This window comes from Ambystoma mexicanum, chromosome 10 (assembly GCF_040938575.1).
Source record: "Ambystoma mexicanum isolate Mex_15411 chromosome 10, UKY_AmexF1_1, whole genome shotgun sequence".
Taxonomy (NCBI): domain Eukaryota; kingdom Metazoa; phylum Chordata; class Amphibia; order Caudata; family Ambystomatidae; genus Ambystoma; species Ambystoma mexicanum.
This window is the reverse complement of record NC_090932.1, coordinates 1,624,050,339-1,624,073,208: the sequence shown is the minus strand read 5'-3', so window position 1 is coordinate 1,624,073,208 and position 22,870 is coordinate 1,624,050,339. Positions and strand designations below refer to the sequence as shown.

Below are 22,870 nucleotides of genomic sequence, written 5' to 3'. Positions count from 1 at the left end.
TGCATCCATGCCCTCAGACCATGAATTTAGCAGCCTGGCTCCTGAGATCATAGAATTTGGACACTTGCAACTCCCGCAGAGATGCATGGACATCCTCAGGGGGGCTAGAAAGTAACACTCGTCACTGTTATTCTAGCAAATGGAAGAGATTTGTCATCTGGTGTAGAGGAAGAAGCATCGACCCAGTTGACTGCTCCCCCGCGCACATTGTCCTGTACCTGACCCATTTACTGGACTCAGGTCTAGTGTTCAATTCCATTAAAGTCCACCTAGCGGCACTTTCTGCATACACCACTTCCCAGCTTAAAGTGTTGTGGTGGAAAGTCCCAGTTATCAAAGCCTTCATGGAGGGAGTAAAGAGAATACACCCTCCGATAGCAAACCCAGCTCCCGGCTGGGACCTGAATATGGTACTTACCAGACTCATGGGCTCACCCTTTGAACCCATGCACAAAGCAACTCTTGAAGACCTCACTCTTAAGACCGCTTTCCTAATAGCTATCACCTCCATTAGAAGAGTAAGTGAACTACAGGCTCTGTTTTAGACCCTTTTGTAGCAGTTCAGAAAGATAAAGTGGTTCTACGCACGCACCCAAGGTTTGCACAGAAATTCATCTCAAAATTCCATGTAAACCAGTCAACAGAACTACCAACGTTCTTTCAAAACCCTTCCAATTCGGGAGAAAAAAGTCTGCATACACTTGATGTGCGCAGAGCTGTCATGTTCTACATGGAAAGAACCAGACCACTGAGAAAGACTAATCAGTTCTTTGTCTCGGTGGCAGCAGGAAGAGAAGGAGATGCAGTTTCAAAATCCACTATATATCTAGATGGATTGTTCAATGCATCACTCTCTGTTACACTCTTGCTAAGAGAGAACTACCCTTCAAGCCAAGAGCACATTCTACTCGAGGCACTGGGGCATCCATAGCATTCATTGCAAATGTTCCCCTTGAGTCCATCTGCAAAGCGGTAACCTGGAGTTCTGTGCACACCTTTACAAAACACTACTGTCTAGATGCACACTCTAGATCCGACTCCCAGGTGGGACAGGCAGTATTCTCTACTGTTCCTTCTCATAACCCACCGCCAACTCTGGGTACTGCTCACTAGTCTATGCACAGCATGTGATTCTAAGCAGATTAACAAACATCAGAAGACAATGCATTACTTACCGTAAAAGCATACCTGATGGTTGTATCGGCTTAGATTCACATGCGCCCACCCTTCCTCCCCGCTCGGCTGGAAGGAACATAGACACCTTTCTACATCTCTCTCTCTTTTCTGTACTCACTCACGTATAGAAGGCTCCCCCATGGCAGAAAAAATACAAACAGAGGGACCTCGACGCGTGAGGGATTGTGGGTACAACGCACGTCACTATAGGGATAGTGTTGCAGACACGCCTTGTCGACGTCCCCTTTTTGACTATGAAAAACAAAATGCAATACTCTGCAGTGACCACTGGATGTCGGACTATGCACAGCATGTGAATCTAAGCAGATACAACCATCAGAAATGCTTTTACGGTAAGTAATGCATTGTCATGCCCACACATGGGAGGAGATAACCCCAGAAAGGTGGGTATTAAGCACAGTAAAGGAGGGTTATTGTATCAAACTAATAAAGAAACTACATGATCATTAACCCAGATCACAAACTATAATCACAGAACACCTAACGGTCCGACAAGAGGAAATACAGGCACTTATCCTAAGGGGAGCAAAAGTACCAAGAAACCAGATAAAGAATGGAATATACTTAGTTCCCTAAAAAGACTGGTCTACGAGGCCAGTACTAGATCTAGTACCTGCAAACATATACATAAAACCACAACATTCCATAATGTATAACGCTTCAGGAGGTCATACATATGTATTTCCCAAGGTGCTAGCAGTGGTCCCTATCACACACACAACACACTGTGGACCTGCTTCATATCCCTAGGGTTCTCAATGAACAAGAAGTCGTCCAGCTTCATCCGAATCAGGGAGAAAGTATTCCTAGGGCCAGTCCAAAACACACAAAAGGCAACAGCACACCAAACACAAGAAAGTCAAAGCCTTACAATCGCTCATCCACCTGGTCCGATGCTAGCAGTCATGAAAGTCATGACTGCTAGGCATGATGGGTCATGCATTTTCATAATACCCCGTGTGCATCTCTGAAGGCAGTTAATCATGCCAACCATGCCATCCTATTCAATCGCCTCTGTGATAACCTGGGTATCACTGATCAGACCCTGGCCTGGCTGACCTACTTTCTCACTGACCGACCCTCTGAGGTAAAACTGGGATCTTTCCTCTTCTCTATCTCTCTCTCTACTTGTGGTGTTCCCCAGGGGTCTAACCTCTCTCCCTGGCCATTCAACCATTACCAGACACCTCTTGCCCGCCGCATCGCTTCCTTCTGCTCCAACTTTCCGTGCTATACGGATGGCACCCAGCTCCCCTTCAGGCTCCCCTCAGCCGCCTCTTCTTCTCTCTTTCCAGATTGTCTGACCACAATTCAGGAATGGTATTCCGCCAATGAGCTCTGCCTTAATGCCAGTAAGACTGAGATACTCCTCAATGGAACACCAGCTCCCTCCTTTCCTCTCTGGCCGCCCAGTCTGGGCCCTCTTCCTGCTCCTACCTGTGAAGCTAAGAACCTTGGGGTTATCTTCGACTCCACCCTCTCCTTCTCTCCTCACATCTCTGACATCTCTAAGAAGTCAAACTATCAGCTGCACCTCCTCAGAGGTATTGTTCCTTTCCTCACTTTTCCCCAGAAGCTCACAGTCTCCAGAACTCTGGTCCTCTCTAGGCTAGACTACTGCAACAGCCTCTTTCTAAATAGTCCTGCCTCTACTCTCCGACCAGTACAACTTATCCAGAACAGGACTGCGAGACTTGTCATTGCCGTCAAGCCCAGGGATCGTATCTCTCCAGCTCTGAAGTCGTTCATTGGCTCCCAGTGGCTGCAAGGATCAAGTTCAAGACGCTCTGCATCGTCCACAAAGCTTTCTGGGGCCGCTCAATCTCCAGATCTCTTCTGAAACATCTCCCTTCTCGGGCTCTCTGCACATCTGGGGCAGATCTCTATCCTTGGCTGTGGCCTCCCTCTGGCACGGCCTCCCTGCCTCTCTCAAACTTGAGCAGAACCACTTCTGGTTCCAGAAGCAACTCAAGACCTTCCTGTTCGCTTCCGCTTTCTCTCTTCCTCTCCCCTGCTGATGTCCCGACTGCTCCACGCACTGGTCACCTGGCTACCCTCTGAACTTGGACCCCAGATCCTGCATGTCCAGTTGCACTTCGCACTGCCTGCCGGCTCCCCTAGCACTTGTGGTATCTATCCGCAACCCTATAGTCCCTTCTTTCTGCAATTATGAGCTACTCGTTGGCTGCACTTTTTGAATTACCTGCACTTAGCCACACGCTGGCTGCACTCTTGCTTTACCTGGAATAACCTCCTTCCCCCACCCGTCGGCAATTCTCCCCTTCCACTTCCCTGCACTTGCACGCTCTAAATGACACAGGGCCTGGTAAGATAGTTGTTTTGTCTCCCCTATTTTTGCCCCTCCTTGTCTTGTCACGTCTAGAAACACTTGTGTATAGCGCCTTATAAATGCCACATCATATCATACAGCATTGGCTAGCAGAGCAATGAACACAAAAAACAGGCCAGTGGGATTATCTGGTGGTAGACTTGCAAACTGTAAATTAAAGTCTTCTGTGGTGGTCAGTAAGAAACACGAACAAGGGAAGGCTGCTAGGCAGAATTGCATGCAGTACCCTCTGGGACAACCACATACAATTAGGACTACAGGTGTAAGCAAAACTAACCTTTGGTATAAGTCTGTACTACACAGTTTTTGGTAGCAAGCTTAGCAGCCAGGCTTATCTCAAGAGGGAATGTGAGTAGTAAATGATGTTACACAGAGGTCTTACAATCACAGTGGTTCAAGTAGACACTTATACTAAAGGTTTCTTGTTGAAACACTTATGAATTTATTACACAGTCATTTAGAAAACATTCACTAGGAGGAGGCAACTTAATATTATACGCAAATATACTTCAGTACCAAACCGATATCTTTCTGAGTAAATTAGGCTCCCCTGAAATAGGAGCAAAATGGCATTTCAGTCACTTTAAATAGGAGTACAAAGGCACAAGTTAATAAAATAGATCACAAATACTTTCTTAGGCAGTGCATATAGTTTGAGTTCACTAGAGGACTCGATTCAGTTCAATAGGTTTAGGCCAAAGTCAATGGGCTAGTGTCTTGGATAGGAAAGAGCAGTTCTTGTAGTAAACTGTAAAGTCTTTGCCAAAGTTATCAGAAGTAGTTTGTACGAAGAAGAATTTCAAGTTTTCTCAATCGGTTTGGCACAGTACCTTAATATGAAGAAAAGATGCAGCTGAAGACGTTGGTTCCTGGCGGTTCCTGAAGATCTCAGAGCCTCAGTCGTGGGGACAAGAGGGAGGACGTCGGGGGACTCCTGCACTGCATGGGGACTGGTCAAACAAGCTGGCAAATGGAAGATCTTTGGTTCGAGTAGCTGTAGTCAAGCACACAAGCTGGTGTCCTTCCCCCTGATTAAACCTAACCAGCTCCGAGAATGGTATCCAGGTGGCTTACGAGTTGATTGGTCCCACCAACTCAAAGGAAGAAGTCCTCCTTGAAGGGGCTTCTCCGTCGAGATGAACTTGGCAATTCGGACCTGCAGCAGGGCTTCACCAGGCAAACCAATGGTCCAGGAGTTGCAGCAGCCATCCTCTTCCAGCTCTTCTTCGGTTCTCTCGTTCCAGTGGTCGACTCTGCCTTTCAGTCCAAGAGACTCGCCTTTTAAACAGTTTTCTCCCTTTCATTCCAGCCTAGCTGTCACACACCCAGCAGAGTGGCTGTCCTTGCCGGACATTCAGCCAGCCAATCACGCCAGAATGCATTTGGGTCTCCCAGGCGACTAAGCACAGGGAGTTTCGGGCACCTACCTCACTTCCTGCCCACCCCAGACACTCAGGCGCCAGAGGAAAGGCGTAAGAACAAAGGGACCAAACCTGGTTTGGCACGCAGAGACTAACTGTAGGAGGACCTTTCCAAAAAGAAACAGCGAAAAAAGAAGACCGGGCCCTGTATAAACAAAGGGGCTTAAAGTGCCATCTTGAAAAACATGGCTCCCGCAATCTTTAGCTACCAGTGTTCGCGGTCGGGAAAAATCATGGTAGTTCGTTGTAAAACCACTGCCACCAGCCATTTCAATAGGTAAGGGTAGCCTTTGACTGCTCATGAGTTTCTAGACACGGGGGATACTACGTAACCCCTCCAGCACTCTATTGTAAGATAGGGTGTGCTGTGTCTAGGAATTTAAAAAGACTAGCAAATTCAATTTAACCTTACATTCTCTGGTAAACAGTAGTTTATCCCAGAGGAGGTATTTAAACCTTTTGGAACTCTAAAAGACATCCCTGTGTCACTGAGGGTGCTGTGTAACACACATGAAAAGATGATGCCTATGTAGTTACCTAAAACTCCATAATCAAAGAACACAAGAGTAAAACACACATCAAAATACATGAGAGAGTAGGAAAAAGGTTCACACAAAGTTGCTGGGGGTCTCGAAGGTGAAGGGAATTAGCAAATTTATGAGCATTCTCCTTAACAAAGGCCATTCATTTCTCCACCACCACAGCTTACAATAACAGATGCATCCGACAGTCTGTGCCTCCTGGCACAGGGGGATGTGGCCAACAAGACAGAAGACATACCACATAAACTGGCTTGAACTTCTGGCAATAAAGATGACTGCTTTCCTTACGAAAATGTTCTGGAAGGAAAGACTATCGTAACACAGACAACACAGCCGCAATGTTTGATATCAACAAACAGGGCAGGACTGACTCAAAGCAACTATCCACTCTGGCACAAAACCTTTGGCACTGATGCACACAAATGAAAATATCCATACAAGCACAGCATGTCACAGGGGTCAACAAGTGACTGGCAGACTCGCTAGCAGGACCCAGATACCGGAAAACGAGTGGGAACTCAACACAAATACAGATATTTGCAACATGGGTGCCAGCCAACAGTAAACCTATTCACAACAAAAGAAAACAAAATACCAGACTACAAGTCCAGGTTCCCTTAACCGGACCCCATCGGCAACGCACTATGGATGAACTGGCCAGGGATATATGCATATGCTTTTCCCGTGACACCATTCATTCTCAAGTTCACAAGATGCCCCCCAAGAGAGCTTAATAATGATACACATTGCACAAATGTGGGCAAGACAGCTATTGTAGGCACACACCTCATGCACATGTCTATGTCCCAACCTATCAAGCATCTCCCAATTCAAGACCTATTAACACAGATGAACAAACAGGTAACACACCCAACAACTCAGATGACCAATTTAGCAACTTGGCTCCTGCGGTCATAGATTTCAGTCCTCTATATCTCCCGACAAGGTGTATGGATATCATTAGAGAAGCAAGGAAACCCAATGCCAAACAAATGCTACTTTGACAAATGGAAGAGATTTGTATTCTGGTGTAAAAGCAATAAGACCAATACCATAAATTGCTCAGCATCGGATGTGGTATTATGGCTCATGTACTTACTAGACCCAGGTCTTGTGTAAAATTAACTTAGAGTACAATTAGCAGCTTTAACAGCATACACCACATCACAGCTCAAAACATTATGGTGATGAGTACCAGTAGTTAAAGCCTTCATGGAAGGCGTTAAACACATACAGCCACCAGTGTCTCACAGCCTTGTTGGATGAGATCTGAACACAGTTCTCTCATTCATCAGACCCCCCCCAACCCCATCATTTGATCCCATGCACAAAGCTTCTCTTAAGGAATTAACATACAAGATAGTTAATTGCTATTACGTCTTTAAAAAGGATAAGTTAGTTACAAGCCCTATCGTTTTCTGAACAATTTGTTACCATTTTTTAAATATACCGGAGCCGGTTTCTAAGTAAGTGCAAGCCCGGGATTCGGGTTTCTGTGCATTTTCTTGCTTCCAAGACAAACTAGTTGCTCCTGAGCTATCCTTCCGGCCACATTCATAGAAATAAGGTGGTTTTAAAAATGCACCCTAGATTTTCTCCAAAATTCACACCTAAATTTAACATGAACCAGTCAATTGAACTGCCAGCATTGTTCCAGAACCCTCAGAGCAAAGAAGAAAGCACTACATACAGTAATTCACTACCTTGACAAAACTAAGAGCATACGAAAGACACTGCAATGTGTTTGGGCGCCCATGGCAACAGGGAGAGAAGGAGATGCAGTCACTAGGTCAACTATTGGTAGGTGGATTGTTAGATGCATACAGATGTGATATTCCATAGCTAGGATCCTCATTGTCATGTACACCAGGGGCTTATTCCACAAAACGTATGGGAGCAACCCTTGCTTTTCTTGCAAATGTCCAACTGGAAGCCATTTGCAAAGCAGCCACTAGGAGTTCAGTACATACCTACACGCAACACGATTATGAAGACACACAAAGTCAGACCCACAAATGGATTAAATAGTATTAAAACACCTATCCTCTCTTTCACCCCTTCAGCTCTCCCTCCTCCTTCATTAAATACTGCTTACCAATCTACGGAAATCATGTGAATCTAAGCAGATTCACAAGCCCCAGAAGACCAATACTACTCACCAATATCGTCTTTCTCTAGTTTATATCTGCTTAGAATCACATGCACCCACCAAGCCTCCCCACGCAATAGAAGAAGGGTATACACACACACACACAGCCACACACACACGTACACACACACAGCCACAGCCACACACACACAGCCACACACAGATACAGACACACACACACACAGCAACACACACACACAGCCACACAGCCACACAGACACAGACACACACACACACACACAGGAAGCAACATTCTCCACATGTAAGAAAAACAATCTGAGGACGTAGATGCGTGAATGATCATGGGTACCTGGCCAGGTAGAGTAGGAATAATGTTACATGTACGCCCCTGTTGACACCTGTTTTTTTTTTAATTTTAATAAACAAATTAGTAATGCTTTGCAACAAACACTAGATGGTGGCCTATGTGTTGGTTGGTGTGAGACTAGGGGAAGATACATAACACTCTGCATAGTCTTCTTTAGACTAGGTGGTGGCGCCAAAGTGCCAGTCACAGTCTAATATCCCTTTTACTGGCCAGCAAACCTTAACCACGGTGCCACCAACTGGGGGCACTGCATTCACAAACCCTCAACACGGTTCAATCAGACATTCATTGCTAAACTCCTTGTCCTTCACAGACTTACCATACTTCAACAGACTGACAGGTTAGAAAGAATTCACTTAACTAAGCGCCTCTGTCTTTTCCAAACGGCAGTAAAAGAGGCATGTACATCTTTAGGACTGTTCCTTTTTCGTTCAAACTGAAAAAATACACCAAATAATGTCTATATCTATTAATACCTGAAGGTGAGTCACAAGGTTATGTAAAATTCAAATGACATCTCTTGAAGATATAACTATTGAAGTTTGTCTCAGGATTCCAGTGACGTCACAAACCTGACATAAGTCAGACAATTTGATGAGAATGAGGGGATTATTGTAGGCCCCCTAGGCTTAGTTTGGTGTTGTAATGTAAGTCAGTCTTGTATCACTGGCCAGGAGTGCATGCTGATGCATGCATGATAGACCGCTCAGGAGAATGTTGAGTGAATATATGTGTGTGAGTGTTCTATGAATGTCAGTTGGGGGCCTGAGCTGGGAGTGAAAGGATGGCCGGTGGGTCTGTTCCCATAATATCCACTTGTGTCTACCTGAGCCTGTGATGTACATACTGCTAGTAACTGCAACTTATATAAATGTATATATGTACAATAAAGCTTCCTGGACTAAACTACGAGACTCCACAGCTGGTCTGTGTAATGGAGGTCAGAGCCATAACATACAACATAACATTTGGTTGTCCTTCCCATAATGACCGATTTTGTCCAATAACCCAATTGCTCTCGTTTTACAGAAGGATAACTGCTTGCGCAGGAGTATGACGAGCCCGTCGTCAGTGTCCGACTGGCATACGTGGGATCCCTCGGCTGGCATCAGCAATGTGGTGGACCCCGGGGATGTGAGCCCAGAGCCAGATCCTCCCCGGCACCGGACGTGGAGCGTGCGCACCTTCCACGACATCTTGGCACCCTTGCCCAAGCTGCAGAAGAAGTGGTGCAGCTGGACCACAGGCAGCCCTTTCATCAAGCTAGTAGACAGTGTGAGTATTTGCAGCATTTGGGGGCAGCGGGAGCAAACAGAGGCGGGTCAGCTGCAAGGAATTAGGGAGTCTTCAGAACATGGGGGGGGCTGACTCTCCCTCAGTCCCACTGCTCTTTCAGAGGCCCCAGTCTGTCAGTCTTGAAATCTTGTTGTTCGGTCTGCTCCCAGGGTTTCAAAAGAAAAGGCAAAATCCCAAGACTCCACAGCCGATCTTACATTTCATTGATCAGAAACTGACCCAGTGTCAAAATTATTCTTCCATCAAACAAATGCAAGATAGTGTTGAGAACAGCAACATTGTTTGTATTAGAGCCCCACCCAAGCTTTGTAATTGGTTATTTATAACACGCTTAATACCAAGAGGTTTCTAAGCGCGGACCCGGGGATCGAACCTGTGTTGCTCAGCATTGTCTTGTTCATGCTCAAGCAAATCTTAAACTATTCATACACAAGCCCAAATCAAAATAAATAGAATAGAGAACAATTCATTAGTAACCCCAAATAAAATGGTAGATTCAAATTCCTACATATACCATTCAATTAAAACTACTGTTTTATTAATATGCTTCTTAACTTTTACAAATGCATTATCAATGATACTGTTGTGCAGCTACACACCGATACAAGACGAATTCTTCATTTAATGACATTTTGTTTAATTTGCCACAAAAGAGACCTCAGACATGTGCCACTATTAACACTAGAGTTGATCTTACTCAGAAACTCTCAACATCGTTTAGTTTATGCACAGAGCAGAGAGGACTTGTCACTAACAGGGGCAACTCTTTAAAATTTGCAATCATAAATTTTCCTCGGCATTTATGTGTTAGATATAACAATACTGTTCTAACATATGTGTTTCCTGAGAAATAAGTTCCAACACTGTCTGTATTGAGACCATGATTATTGTGGGAGGCCATCCTAGCTTTGGCTTCCACACCTAACCTTCTAATCGGGTAAACCAGCCAGACATTTTAACAATGATAATAAAAGAATGGGAAAATAGCATTGCATCTAAAAAGCACTGTCAGACAGTTGTGCTCCGGTGCATGGATGTTTCCCCACATTATGGCCGCTGCCCACCTCCCCCTTGTGCCTGCACTTCTTCATTGGCACTTTGCAGAGATATTCATGCTTTGGATTGGCCTCATCAGGATTTTGCATTGATCTGCCTATCAGGGGTGTGGCTAGGTCTGTAAAAGATCTGGAGCTATGCTAATTTTGGGACTGTCAGAACTGGGGGCTAGCTAGCCTTTTTGGTTGTAACCCCTGAGCTTCTATCCGGTGCTACAACCAAAAGACGCGGGGCTATAGCCCCCTCAACCCCCTCCAGCAACGCCTCTGCTGCCTATACTTTGGGAATACTTGGCATCACCACCCCTGGTGCCTTGGGTCATCTTGATGGCGGTCAGGCTACTCTTTAGCTGGGGTTGGACCCCGTTTGTAGAAGTTTTTCTTCCCTTTTATGTAGCATGGGCATGACATAGCTGGTCATTCTTCCAGGCCTTCAGATGTTGCCTGACTCCTCTCCAACACTGTGCGATTCTGCTTGAGGATGACAATTGCTGGAATGTTCAACCTACCTCTCCCCTTTGCACCTTTCCTCCCCCTCGACTCCCTTCCTATCCTCTCGGGGTCTGTCTTTCCCGGATTTTTTCTTACTTCTCCAACTTCATGGCCTCCTTGATGTTCTGGCCATGCAGATCATTCCACCACCTCAGCTCTCTTCTCCTTTGCTGATCCTGCGTTCCCTGCTTCTCTCATTCTTAGTCTTTTCTTCCTTGTCACTGTTTTCCTTAGCTTCCTCCACTTTGTCTCATTGTCCTCTGTTCCTTTCTGCCAAATCTTCTGTCTTCTCCCTCTACCTACCTCCGAATTTCTCTCCTCCTCCCTCTGTTCTGCTGTTGTCTCACATGTGTTCACCTTCACTCGTCACTCCCATCTCTGCTCTTAATCTTCACACCCCCTGTGCTACTGTCTCTCACCTTTATTATTTTAGCCTCCCTCTTTGTTGATTTCTCTTCCTCCACTCTTCTCTCCACCTCTGCTTCCCTTCCCCCCCTTTGTTCCTCTTTCGCTTCTGCTTTTTTCTAGGCGTCCGCTCTGCTTTCTCCCCCTAAACTCCTCTTTCTCCCTCCCCCACGCCTTTCTTCCAACGTCGCTCCTCTATACATCTCTGCACCACTTTCTCCCTCTCCCCTGCTCCTCTTTTCGCTCAACCGCCTTCATCTCGAACTTTCACTGCTTTCCCTCTTTAACACGCCCCTAAAATCTGAACAAGTCTAGCAATCACTCTCTGAAGATCTGTTAGACCAGGTCTCCTTCAATACTTGCAGGAGGAATAGCTTGGGCCTGGATTTCTAAATTGGACAAATGTGTGGATATGCTATGTGATTAGTCCACACTGGTTTGTACCACAGGATTGGCAGGTGAAAGTAGCCAGCTAGTGGTCTGGCCCTGGGTTCTGCTAGCTGACATATTAAAAGGTCTGTCCTCCATCTTTGATTTGCTTTCTATACATGTCCGTCAACGTTGTGTCTGGGGCTGGTGGCCTCTCATTCTCCACCATAATGCTTGAACTGGAACTCCCAGCTCTATAAGAGGAGGTAGCAATACCCTTGAGATGGATGGGGATGCACAAATTATTCAAACATCAATAATCGAAACGACTCAGGTAGTTGGCAAAAAGATAACTGTTTTAATATCTATTATCTAAAACAGGGAGTACAATGGACCTCTCAGCGCAAGGAATCTCAATGCATTTTTTAAAAACCTTGCTTTTATAACAAATCGTCATAGGTGACGTAAACCTACGTATTACTAACATCATCCTATGTGGCAAACTACACAAACCTAGTGGCAATTGTGATTGGGTCTTTAAGGAACATCTAAGTATACGATCCATACTCGTCTAAGACAGTGGAATAAAGAGATTTGTTTCTGAACATCAGGTGGGGCAACTAAGCCCTCCCCATAAACAGGGCACTATGAATGTCACTAAATACACACGTTGGCTACACAACTATAGGACCCTTAATCATGCGGCCCCCTTTCATTGGTTAGCTTCTAACCTCTGTCAGTACTTTTCCAAATGCGTTTAGCAGTATGCAGATTCGGCTTCCAGGTGCTGGTGAGCTAGTTTTAACCATAGCTTCCCACCAATTAGCATAATCATCCATCATCACCTCAGTGGTCTGCTGTCAAGTAGGGCTTTGAACTTGTCCTTGGGAGTGTTCTTTTGCTCTGGAGAATTCAGGGAAGTGAAGGCACGCTCTGCCCTCGTGCCTAGGTGTGACCATCATGCTCGTCCAACTTCTCCCTCCACGTGACTGAAGACCACAAAATTGAGCTTCTAACTGACATATTGGAAAAGAGTATTTGCTTCTTTGGCCCAGCTCTGCTATAACACGTAGTGGAAACATCCATTCTTTACTGACTCCAATATATATGTAAATGTTGGCGCATGCCGCAATCTATTCACTATAAAGCTAGTCTCAAGAATATCTGCTTGCGTTTCTTTGCATATGTACACGTGTAAAACAGCTTTATATCTTCATCCGTTTTCTAGCATAAGCTTCTTCATCTTGATCCCAAAATGTCACTAATCTTCGATACTTTCTTGATGCCCTTATAGAATATCTTTATTCTCTAGTCTCTGCATCTCTTCTGTGTATGTCAGCTTGGCTCTGCATGACGTCACCATTCATCTTCGCCATTCATTTGTCCTGCTTCTTCCGGGATTTTATTCAAATGGCCATCATACTGTCTCATATGCAAGTATGGTTTTCTCAATGGGAACCTTGCTTCCAGAATTCTCCTTGGTATCAGTGTTTTCACTGGTACCGCACGCGTCTCACACTCTGGCTCCCAAAATATAGGCAATATGGGCGAGGTGGTTGAGGTGGGGGTACTTCGCAACACAAACCAGCATGTAGAGAAGGTGCAAACGAGTGGGTGTGCACATGGTCACTGGTCTGCCGAGAGACCTGTGTTTCTGATATGTTTTCTCTTGAACTGGTCTTTTAGACAACCCGCAGACAACCATGGTGGCAGTTCCATTAAGTGTACAGGCTTGGTCTGCTTTCTTTTGCCTATGTTGTGGACTAGCTCTATGTTCCCCTGGAAGTTTGTTGACAACATGCCTGGGAGTACATACAAGGATATGGAAGGCCTGGACACCGGGTGATCCTCCATATGCCCCTACTGGCTTGCAGCACACAGTGGGTGGTGGTTCACTTCTCCAGCATGGGGTCTGGCATGGATTCACATGCTCATGAATATTCCCTGTCGTCAGGCCGGGAATCCTCGGTATAGAAAAAAATAAGTATCAGTTTCGTTTCTGATCTGTCTTTCTTAGTAGTAACCAATCACTGGTCTCTGGGTCATACTGCCCCCAGCCAATGACTGCCCTCTTCCTAAGACCCGCCTCTGGCAGCCATCCTCAGATTTTTACCGCACGTTCAAGTGTTGGGAGTCCTCGTGCTGTAGCTCTCGAGCTTTTGCTGCGTTTTCATGCTTTTTCAGGAGATTCTCATTTTTCGGTTAAATAGAGCCTCAAGCTCCACCGTTTCTACATCCGATCAACGGGGATCCGTTTCAGAGTTTTCTACACCCCTCAAGGGTGAAGTTTTCGTCGAGTTACGCTTTTGGAGGATTCCAGAAGTTCCGAGGCCTACCCCGCACATGGCCCAGGAGAAAGGAAGCTCGACACCCGGGAAGCTGTTCAGGACCTGCCTTGGATGCCAGCTTCAGAATGTTTTCAAGGAGGACGAGCATTCGTTATGCCTCTACTGTCTCCATGAGGACAAGACGCACACGGAGAAGGACTGTGAGTTTTGTGGGAACATGTCGGAGCGGACCATGAAGGATCACCACCTCCGTCTCGCCAACTGGCTGGAAGGGAAGAGCATGTCAGGCGAGAAGAAGAAAAAGAAGTCGAGCGGTCTTCTAAGTCCTGTGAGGGCGCCCCGGCGACAGGGGCCCAACAAAAGGCTTAGCACCGTGAGTCCGCGGGCACCGGGAACGCCGAACGGTCGGGCTCCTTGGCTGCCAGGCAGGGCGCATCCTCCCCGGCGCCATCAACCACGAGCCAACGCTCTGGCTCGGGTAAGAGGAAGTCCAAGAACCCGGCAAAGCTTCTGGAGAGGCCCCGGTCGATCTCGAAGATTCCGGCAGAGGGGGAGCGAGGCTCGGACCCTCCCCCCCCAAGATGAAGGCCCCAGGCGTCCAGAAGGTGGCCTTAAATCACCCTGCTAAAACCTCGATTGAGGATGTCGTCGCGGCCCTGGCTCAGCCTGTGGATCCTACACCAGTGGAGGCGCCCTCAGGACCCAGAGTCTCCCTGCCACCGCGGAGGGAGTCATCTTTCAGGCCCATTGAGAAGACCCCCACGACGTCCTCGTTGGAAAAGGTGGGGGAGGGGCTTGTGGCCATCATGGATACGGACACGACCTCTGAAGAAGAGCTCATCGAAGTCGTGGAAGAGGCCCAGCCCATTGGCAGGGATCCCGACGAGGGCGACGACGAGAGCGACGGTGTCGCCGACAAGGCTCCTCAAGAGCCCTCGCGCCCGTCGTTTCCGGCGCCAAAGGACACTTCGGCGGCCATTTTGTCAGCAATTCAGTCCTTATGCTCGGAGATAAGGACAAGGTTGCCCTTCCCCCGACAGAGGTACCTGAGCCAGACCCGACGGGGGAACCGGAGCCAGGACCTTCGGAAAGTCCACCGCATAAGAGGAGGAGGAGGACGCATCCTACTCCACTTCTCCCACCTCTGCAGCCTGCTCTGCCTTCCCCCCCCGGTCTACTACCCACGGGGATGATACAGGCACGGACACGGCTACGACAGGTACAGATGACGACGGAGGCAACGACGGGACGTGTCCCCCGTTGCCCCCTGCTCGGGCGTCCCCGCCCGACGAGATTGGATCCTTTCATGCCATGATTTCCATGGCATCCAAGCTTTTCTAGCTCTGCCCAGAAGAGAAGAAGAAAGAGGAAAGAAGGGTTCCTTTACTAAACGCGCGAGGCTAAAAGGAAGATGGTCCTCGCCGTACCGCTTGTTGATGACATCTGGGATGAGGGGCTCGCCCTCCTCAATAACCCTGCCACGGCGCCGGCAAAGAGGGACCGGTACGAGAAGAAGTACCGGGTCCCCGACGCTGCCCCCTTGTGCTTACGGGCACAACCTACCCTGGATTTGGTCGTCTCGGCGGCAGCAAAGAAGAAAGCGGGGGGGGGCATCGGCCTCGACATCAACTTCCCCGCCGGACGGCGAGGGTAGGAAGTTGGACACGATGGGACGATGGATCATCTCATCTGCAGCAACGACTATCAAGTCGGTCAGCGCCCTGGCTATCTTAGCCCGCTACGACAGGGAGTTGTGGTTCAAAATCGCCCCTCTGTTAGACTTCCTTTCGGACGCCAAAAGGGTGGAGGCCCTTGAAATCCTACAGAAGGGTGAGATTGCTTCGGACCACGCCATCACGGTGGCAGCAGACATCGCCGACACCGGTTTCCGTCAGTTGGGCAACGGCGTTTGCTTGAGACGACGAGGATGGCTCATGGCCACGGATTTCCGCCAGGACGTACAAACCAAGGTTTTGGACATACCCTTTGACGGGAACAACCTGTTTGAGAAGGCAGTTGAGTCCCTTCAGACCATCAAGACCGACAGAGACTGCCCGGGCACTGGGAGTGCTCCAACAACGACGGCCGTCCTTTCGGAGCTCCGGAGACAGAAAAGGTGCCTCCAAGGGATCCGGCAGTGGCTCCTCCATGTACCGCCAAGCGGCAAGATCTTCGTCCCTGGAAGCCTACAGGGGACGCGGCAAGTCAGACGTGGAGGTCGACGCACACCTTTACAAGATTCTACTGCGATCGGGACTCCAGGGAGGAGTCCAGGGTCGGCCAAGCAGTGCTGCGCAACCTGTCCGCCTAAGGTGAGCCTGGTGAGGAGGTAAGAGATGCTTAATGTTGAGCCTGTTGCATTGCTTAATGTTGAGCCTGTTGCCACCTCCCGTGGTTGTGCATGTGTGTACTGCTATGTATTATCTTATTCATGAGCATGTGAATCCATGCCAGACCCCATGCTGGAGAAGGAACAAGTTACTTACCTGTAACTGTTGTTCTCCAGCATGGGTCTGGCATGGATTCACATGCAAACCCTCCCGCCTACCCCTCTGCGGCTCTTCACTTGGTCATATTGCCACTTTACGTGCTACCAAATCTGAGGATGGCTGCCAGAGGCGGGGCTTAGGGAGAGGGCAGTCATTGGCTGGGGGCAGTATGACCCAGAGACCAGTGATTGGTTACTACTAAGAAAGACAGATCAGAAACGAAACTGATACTGATTTTTTCCATACCGAGGATTCCCGGCCTGACGACAGGGAATATTCATGAGCATGTGAATCCATGCAAGACCCATGCTGGAGAACAACAGTTACAGGTAAGTAACTTGTTCCTTGTCGACCAATAGTTATGTAGAAATTAGGGCATGGAGCACAATAGTATTAGGCACAACTGGTACAGGGCGGCAATATCTAGCCTTTGTGGAGATAGCTGTTCGGATTGTGCTGTCTTGAGTGCATTGTGCATTTCAATGCATGTTGTTTGTGTTTTATGTAGTGTGTTTTGTTAATAAAAATGTTATATTGCACCAAAACACAACCCCAATGGTTTCTAAGCGGAGAGGCTGAATGTAGCAGGATACAGCAGGCTTATCAGCCCCCCAAAACATGGTGAAAACCCAGAAGGGACATCCCTGCCACAAGACAACAATGTATCAAGCTGGCTTAAAGAACCATAGGCCCCAGCCTGCACCAGCGAGCATTAAAGTGCTTCCCAAACTAAACTGATGGATCGAACATTCACTGTAGCATAGTTTGTGTACCTGAGGTGTCCCCAAACCACGAGGATCGATAATGCACACTTAGCCGCTGTGATAGAGGAGATTGCCAAGTGACCACAGACTGCGTACAAGATCTAATGTAGCTCTTGTTTTCCCCGAACTGCCCCAGCCTCGCGGAATTCCACTGAGCCAGAACTGAATGCCAGATGTTGATCGCTTCATGGGCGCCTTTGAAGCAGTGGATCTGTCCATTGAGCCAAATTTAGCCATTTGCTAACCCCAACACCCGGCACAAGTTAAACCAACTTAAAGCCAATTACAGGTCTAAGCTCCAACACAGCCACTGCCCCGGTGTATAAAGAAGGCTGAACAAAGCCAGTAAGGAAGACACATCAGAAGGAGACAGCCATGTTCTATACCTTCCATGCAGAGACAAGGTGAGCGTGTCTTGGAATGGTCATGGAGCTACCTGGTCACCAATGCTGACAGGCCCTTTTGTGACCTGTGGATTGTCTTTGCATAGTGAGAATGCACAGGTCTTCGAAAGAACTGTTAACCAATGCTGAGAAGCTACAAGCCTTCAGAGAGGCTGTCCTGAAAGCCAAGAAGTTGTGTAGGGATTTATGTAAAACCATTGAGAATCACAAGGTCTGTGGAGAAGCCTACTTTTTTAAAACTTTCTTTTTCCAGTTTTAACTTAAAAAATGCATGCAGCAAAACACAACCCCAACTAACACCCTCCCAACCCCACCGGAACTCCAAGCAAGCACGGTACATCAAAAAGAACACCCGTAAATGAAATTGTAATGTCCATCATATGATAAATTAACTCTTCCCTCAATGTCTGAACCTCGAGCCAGGTGGCTCCCTCTTTCAACACAACCGTGCCAATAAAAATACCCACCCAGCAGCCCCAGCCAGACCTTTGGGCTACACTTGCCCACCTCCCCAACTAGTGTAACAGTCTTATGTGAACAGCCACCCCTGCAGTGAAAAAAAAAGCAAGAATGATCAGTTTATCCCCTCAGCATCAAGGTGTGTGGCGTCTCTGCACAAATATGATCACAAGGGAGCCCGTAGTCCAGTGTCTTGCTCCTGCTAGGTAACATGGAGGTGTAAGCTGTTTCATATCTTTCACAGGAATTTAAACATGAGACCCACTCATGTACTGTTGGGGGCCCTCAGCTCCCTCCAAGCCTTTGCCACCAGAGATTGTGCCACCAGAGATCTTGACATTGCTAGACACTTCATAATAACTCTGGCCTCTCACTTCACCTCTTAAACTCAGAACATCCTGTCCTCTCTCTCCTATGCCTCTCCCTCTACATCTCCTGCCCTCCTCACCCTCTCCTCCTCTCTCCTCTTTTTCTGTGATCACTCCTGATGTCATTTCTAGACAAGTCCGATCTATGAAAGTGTCATCCAAGCAGGTGCTCCCTGTTGCTTCAGAACCATCAAGGACCACATTGACACCCTCGCTCCAGCCTTGGCTGATTTATGCAATCACTCTTTTGCCACTTTTCCCCTCCTGCCTCAGGCACTCACTTGTGCACCTCCTCTTGAAGAAACCTTCTGCGGATCCTTCCTGTCTTCTGGCAAACTACCGCCCAACTCCATCACTCCTTTCCTTGGCAAACTCTTTGAAAAGCTGTCCATCTCCCAGTCCGCCCTCCACAATGAATCGGTTGGTTGTCTCCATGACCACAAGTCTGGCTTCAGAGCAGCCAGAGGCATCGAAAGTGCTCTCCTGAAAACCCATGAATACCTTCTCTGTAATCCCAACCATATCCCCCTTCTGTCCTCATCCTCATTGATCTTTCCCCTGCTTCCGACACGGCCAATCATGCCATCCTGCTCAATCGTCTCCTGGAGAACTTGGGCATCAATGATCAGACCCTTGCATGGTTGACCTCCTTCCTACTGGACCGTCCCTCTCAGGTCCAACTGTGGTCCTTTCTCTCCACCGCCTCTCCCTCTACATGTGGTGTTCCCCAGGGCTCCAACCTCTCACCATGGATTTTCAACCTATGCGTGGTCCCTTTGGCCCACCTGATCTCTACCTTCTCTAACTAGGCTCTCCTTCAGGCTTCCCACAGCCTCCTCTCCTCTCTCACTCATTCCTGACCGTCTATCCGCGATTCAGGTATGGTGGGCCCTCAACAATCTCTGCCTCAATGAAGACAGAGATCCTCCTCATTGGAATCCCTGCTCCTGCTTTCCCTCTTTCACTCTGGCTGCCCTCCATGGGCCCTCACCCTGTGCCTTCGTGTGAGGCAAAAAACCTTGGGGTCATCTTCGACTCCAATCTCTCCTTCTCTCCTCACATCACGGACCTCTCTAAGAAGTCCCGCTACCAGCTGCATCTCCTCAAACTACTGCAACAGCCTCCTTCTATTCTCCGCCCTCTGCAACTAATCCAGAACTGGACTGTGAGACTTGTCCTTGGCCTCAAGCCCAGAATCTCGCCAGCACTGACATTTCTCCACTGGCTCCTGGTGGCAGCAAGGGTCAAGTTCAAGACCCTCTGCACTGTCCACAAGGACTTCTGTGGCTGGGGCCTGCAATACATACAGCTCTCTTCCTGAGCATCTTCCGTCTTGTGCCCTTCACTTAGCTACCGCCAACTCTCTGATTGTCCGACGCTTCTCCAAGCAGCGAGTGGGAGGTAGCTCCCTCTCCTCCGTAGGGGCCTGCCTTGAGAATGGCCTCCCTGCTGTCACGACCCTCGCCCAAAACCCCCTCTGGCAAACCCATTGGCCAGGTGGAGTCAAGACTCGGGCCTCTAGAGCCTGGCATCCTCTTCAAAAGCCCTCATGGCGCCAGGCTCATATACCATGAACAACAATGTGCTTGGGAACTACTTTATTGTATTGTCAGCCAACATGGAGGCATCCACATAGCTTGGTTCCCTAAGAACCAAGCTATGCGGTCTAGTGTTTTGGGTGTGGCAGGCCTGGAACTACTTTCCCTGGTACTACTATACCTGGGCTATATAAACCACACCCTGACTGCAGAACACGCTTCGTGTTACTTTGCAGCTTGCAACGTGACGCTCACTGTGTCCAACTATTCCCTCGAACCTCAGAGAAGCAGAACCTGCAAGGAGACAAAAGGAACATCATTAGCAGCAGCATCTTACCTGCAGTCTTCATCTTTAAAAACTCGCAGCTACTGAGAACAGCTTCCTCGAATCTGCACGCCTCCCAGACAGAACGACCTGAAAGAGGAAGATAGAGGCAACGTTAAAGAAAGCTTTAGACACATTTACAAATTACGAACTGCTCAAAAGGCTTACCTGGCTGGTCGCCTCTCGGCTGGCACCACTCCGGACATTCCACTCACGCTGAAGAACACCGCGACCTACAAGGAAGGAAAACACAGGTTAGCAAAGGCAAGACTTCGCAGCGCTGCGCATAGCGCTTACCGCATCATAGCGGTCTTAATGCGCCATCATTTACCAGCGGGGCTCAACCAAGCCAGTTCGCCACGCTGAAGCTCTGCATACCTAAGGGAGAAAAAAGAGACATTTTAAACAAAGAAAGGCATGCAGAATAGCAACAAAACTAAAGAACAGCAATAAGACCTACCTGAACAATATCAAACGGACCGGCGTCAGTGAAGTAACTAGACCACACTCGCCCATGAAAGACAACGCGCCCCTGCAAAAAAGGCAGGACAGAGAGCACGCCTAATTCTACCACAAGGCAGAACCTTCCCCGCAGACCATATCAGGGCAAAGCTGAGAAGCATACCAGCGAGTAACCCGGCTGGGTGGCGTCCCTGTGGATACCAGGTGAGCGTAACACCTGCCCCTCTCAAACTCGAGTAAGATCACCTCAGGTTCCGGAAGCAGATCAAATCGTTCGTTTTACTTCTGCTTTCTTTCTTTATCTCCCCTACTGACCTACCTGTCTGCTGTGCTGACTGGTCACCTGGCTACCCTCAGAACCTCAGGGGAACCAGGCTCCTCCACGACCTGTAAGCACATGCACTGCCTCCGGTCCTCTGCACACAGAGGGGCTGTACCTCTAACCCTACAGTCTCCTGCCTCCTTGCACTACCCTTAAACTGGCTGAAAGTGGACCCCAATTTACAGGGGTACCCCCTTAAATACAGGGCACCCATAATCACTCACGGCAGAGTAAATACATCCCTCTAGGGAATTAAGATCAGGAGTCATCTTACAAGGATAACGCACTTTAATCTTTACAGAAAATGAGGAAAGGAGTGTGGGGGAAAAGTACTCTGCCCCCCCCAACCAGCAGTCTTGGCAAGCAGGCATTTTTATTTCTGCTGCTTGTGTAATCTGTTTAAATCGCATGCTGTGCATAGGCTGACACCCAGTGGAAGCTGCTGAGTATTACAGTTGGTTTTCGAAACTCAAAAATGGACGTCGAAAAGGGGCGTGCCAGTAACACTATCCCTATTGTGACATCCCCTGTACCCATGATCCCTCACACATGTAGGTCCCTCAGATTGTTTTTTCCGCCATCGCGAGCAGTCGCATATTTGCAGAGTGCATTTCGGCTTACGCCATTGACCTTTATAACTTTAGTACCTCTTTCTGTCCTTTACCGACGCCGTGTGTCAACGGGGTGAAGACTCCAGGAAGACTACGAAGCTGACTGTCAGACGAAGATTTCGACGGCACCACCCAGCCTTGGAAGGCCCTTTCGGCTTCGGCCTTACAGTAGGGAGAGTGGGGGGTGGTCATAAACATGTATATTTTCCCCACCATTTCCCATTGTCGCCCAGCTGTCTGCCAACAAAATGGAGCGTACTCCTTTTAAATTCTGCCCATTCTGCAATAAAAAATATATGTGGGTCGACAAACACTGGGTATGCAACCTTTGTTTGCACAGAGACCACGACAAGGCTCATTGTCGGGCCTGTAAACTGCTCCGACCCAAGACCCTCAAGGACAGGCAGATGGGCCGTTTGGCCCATCACGTCATGCAGGCAGAGGCCACCATGGACATTGAAAAGGTGTCCAGCGAAGGCAGCGACCCCGTCCCTTCAGACGGCGAGGGCAACAGGAAACCTTGACATTCCCCAGTGCCAGTCCCCGACCCTAACAGACAGGCCGGCGGTCCTGTTACAGGGAAGACACCCGGCAGCAAGGCACAACACTCCCCCACACTAAACACACTCCCCACGTCCCTGCAAGTGAAGTCGCATGCTGAGAGTCGCCGACGAAGGGCAGATCCTCTTATCAGAAGTCCTCTGAGCGCCCTGAACGGCTGCCTCACGACAAGCCCGCTAAAGCAAAAGACATCGGACTCAAAACACCCCCCCACCCGGCCTTGCGGCATCGAAAGTCGCTGTGCAAGCCATCCCTGCAGTCAAGACTCGACCTATACCTGGGGACAAGGCCCTTACCTCGACCCCTATCTCCAAAAAAAGTTTCCTCCAAGAGCAGGGATCATAGAGAAAAGCACAAGTCCGGCTCCTCTAAGGATAAGGACTCAGGGGATAGGAGAGACAGACCTAGAGAGCAGTCATCCACCCCAGAACCTCTGGCTATTACTGTCCAAGACACCTCTGAGGAGCCTGATCAAGCAGAGCAGCCTGATCCCATCTGTGAAGATGAGGAAGAGCTATATCCCACCTCTACCCCTACTTCTACACCTGCCTACCCAGGGGCTATCCCCAGCGCAGCCTCATGGACCGCACAAGATATTGATGGAGTCATGAGTCGTGTGACTTGTTTGGCTAATTTTTTTGAAGAACTTCCACATGTTCTCACAAATCTTGCCAA

General features: G+C 48.4%; 1 protein-coding gene across 2 annotated transcripts in view; it reads left to right on the top strand.

Moving 5' to 3' along the window:
- Positions 1-22,870, top strand: part of LOC138492680 (uncharacterized) — a 436,464-nt gene that overhangs the window by 398,118 nt on the left and 15,476 nt on the right. For both annotated transcript variants that reach the window (XM_069620007.1, XM_069620006.1), the window contains exon 6: positions 9,017-9,262. In XM_069620007.1, the coding sequence (XP_069476108.1) occupies positions 9,017-9,262 (246 nt within the window). The remainder of the gene's footprint in view (positions 1-9,016; positions 9,263-22,870) is intronic.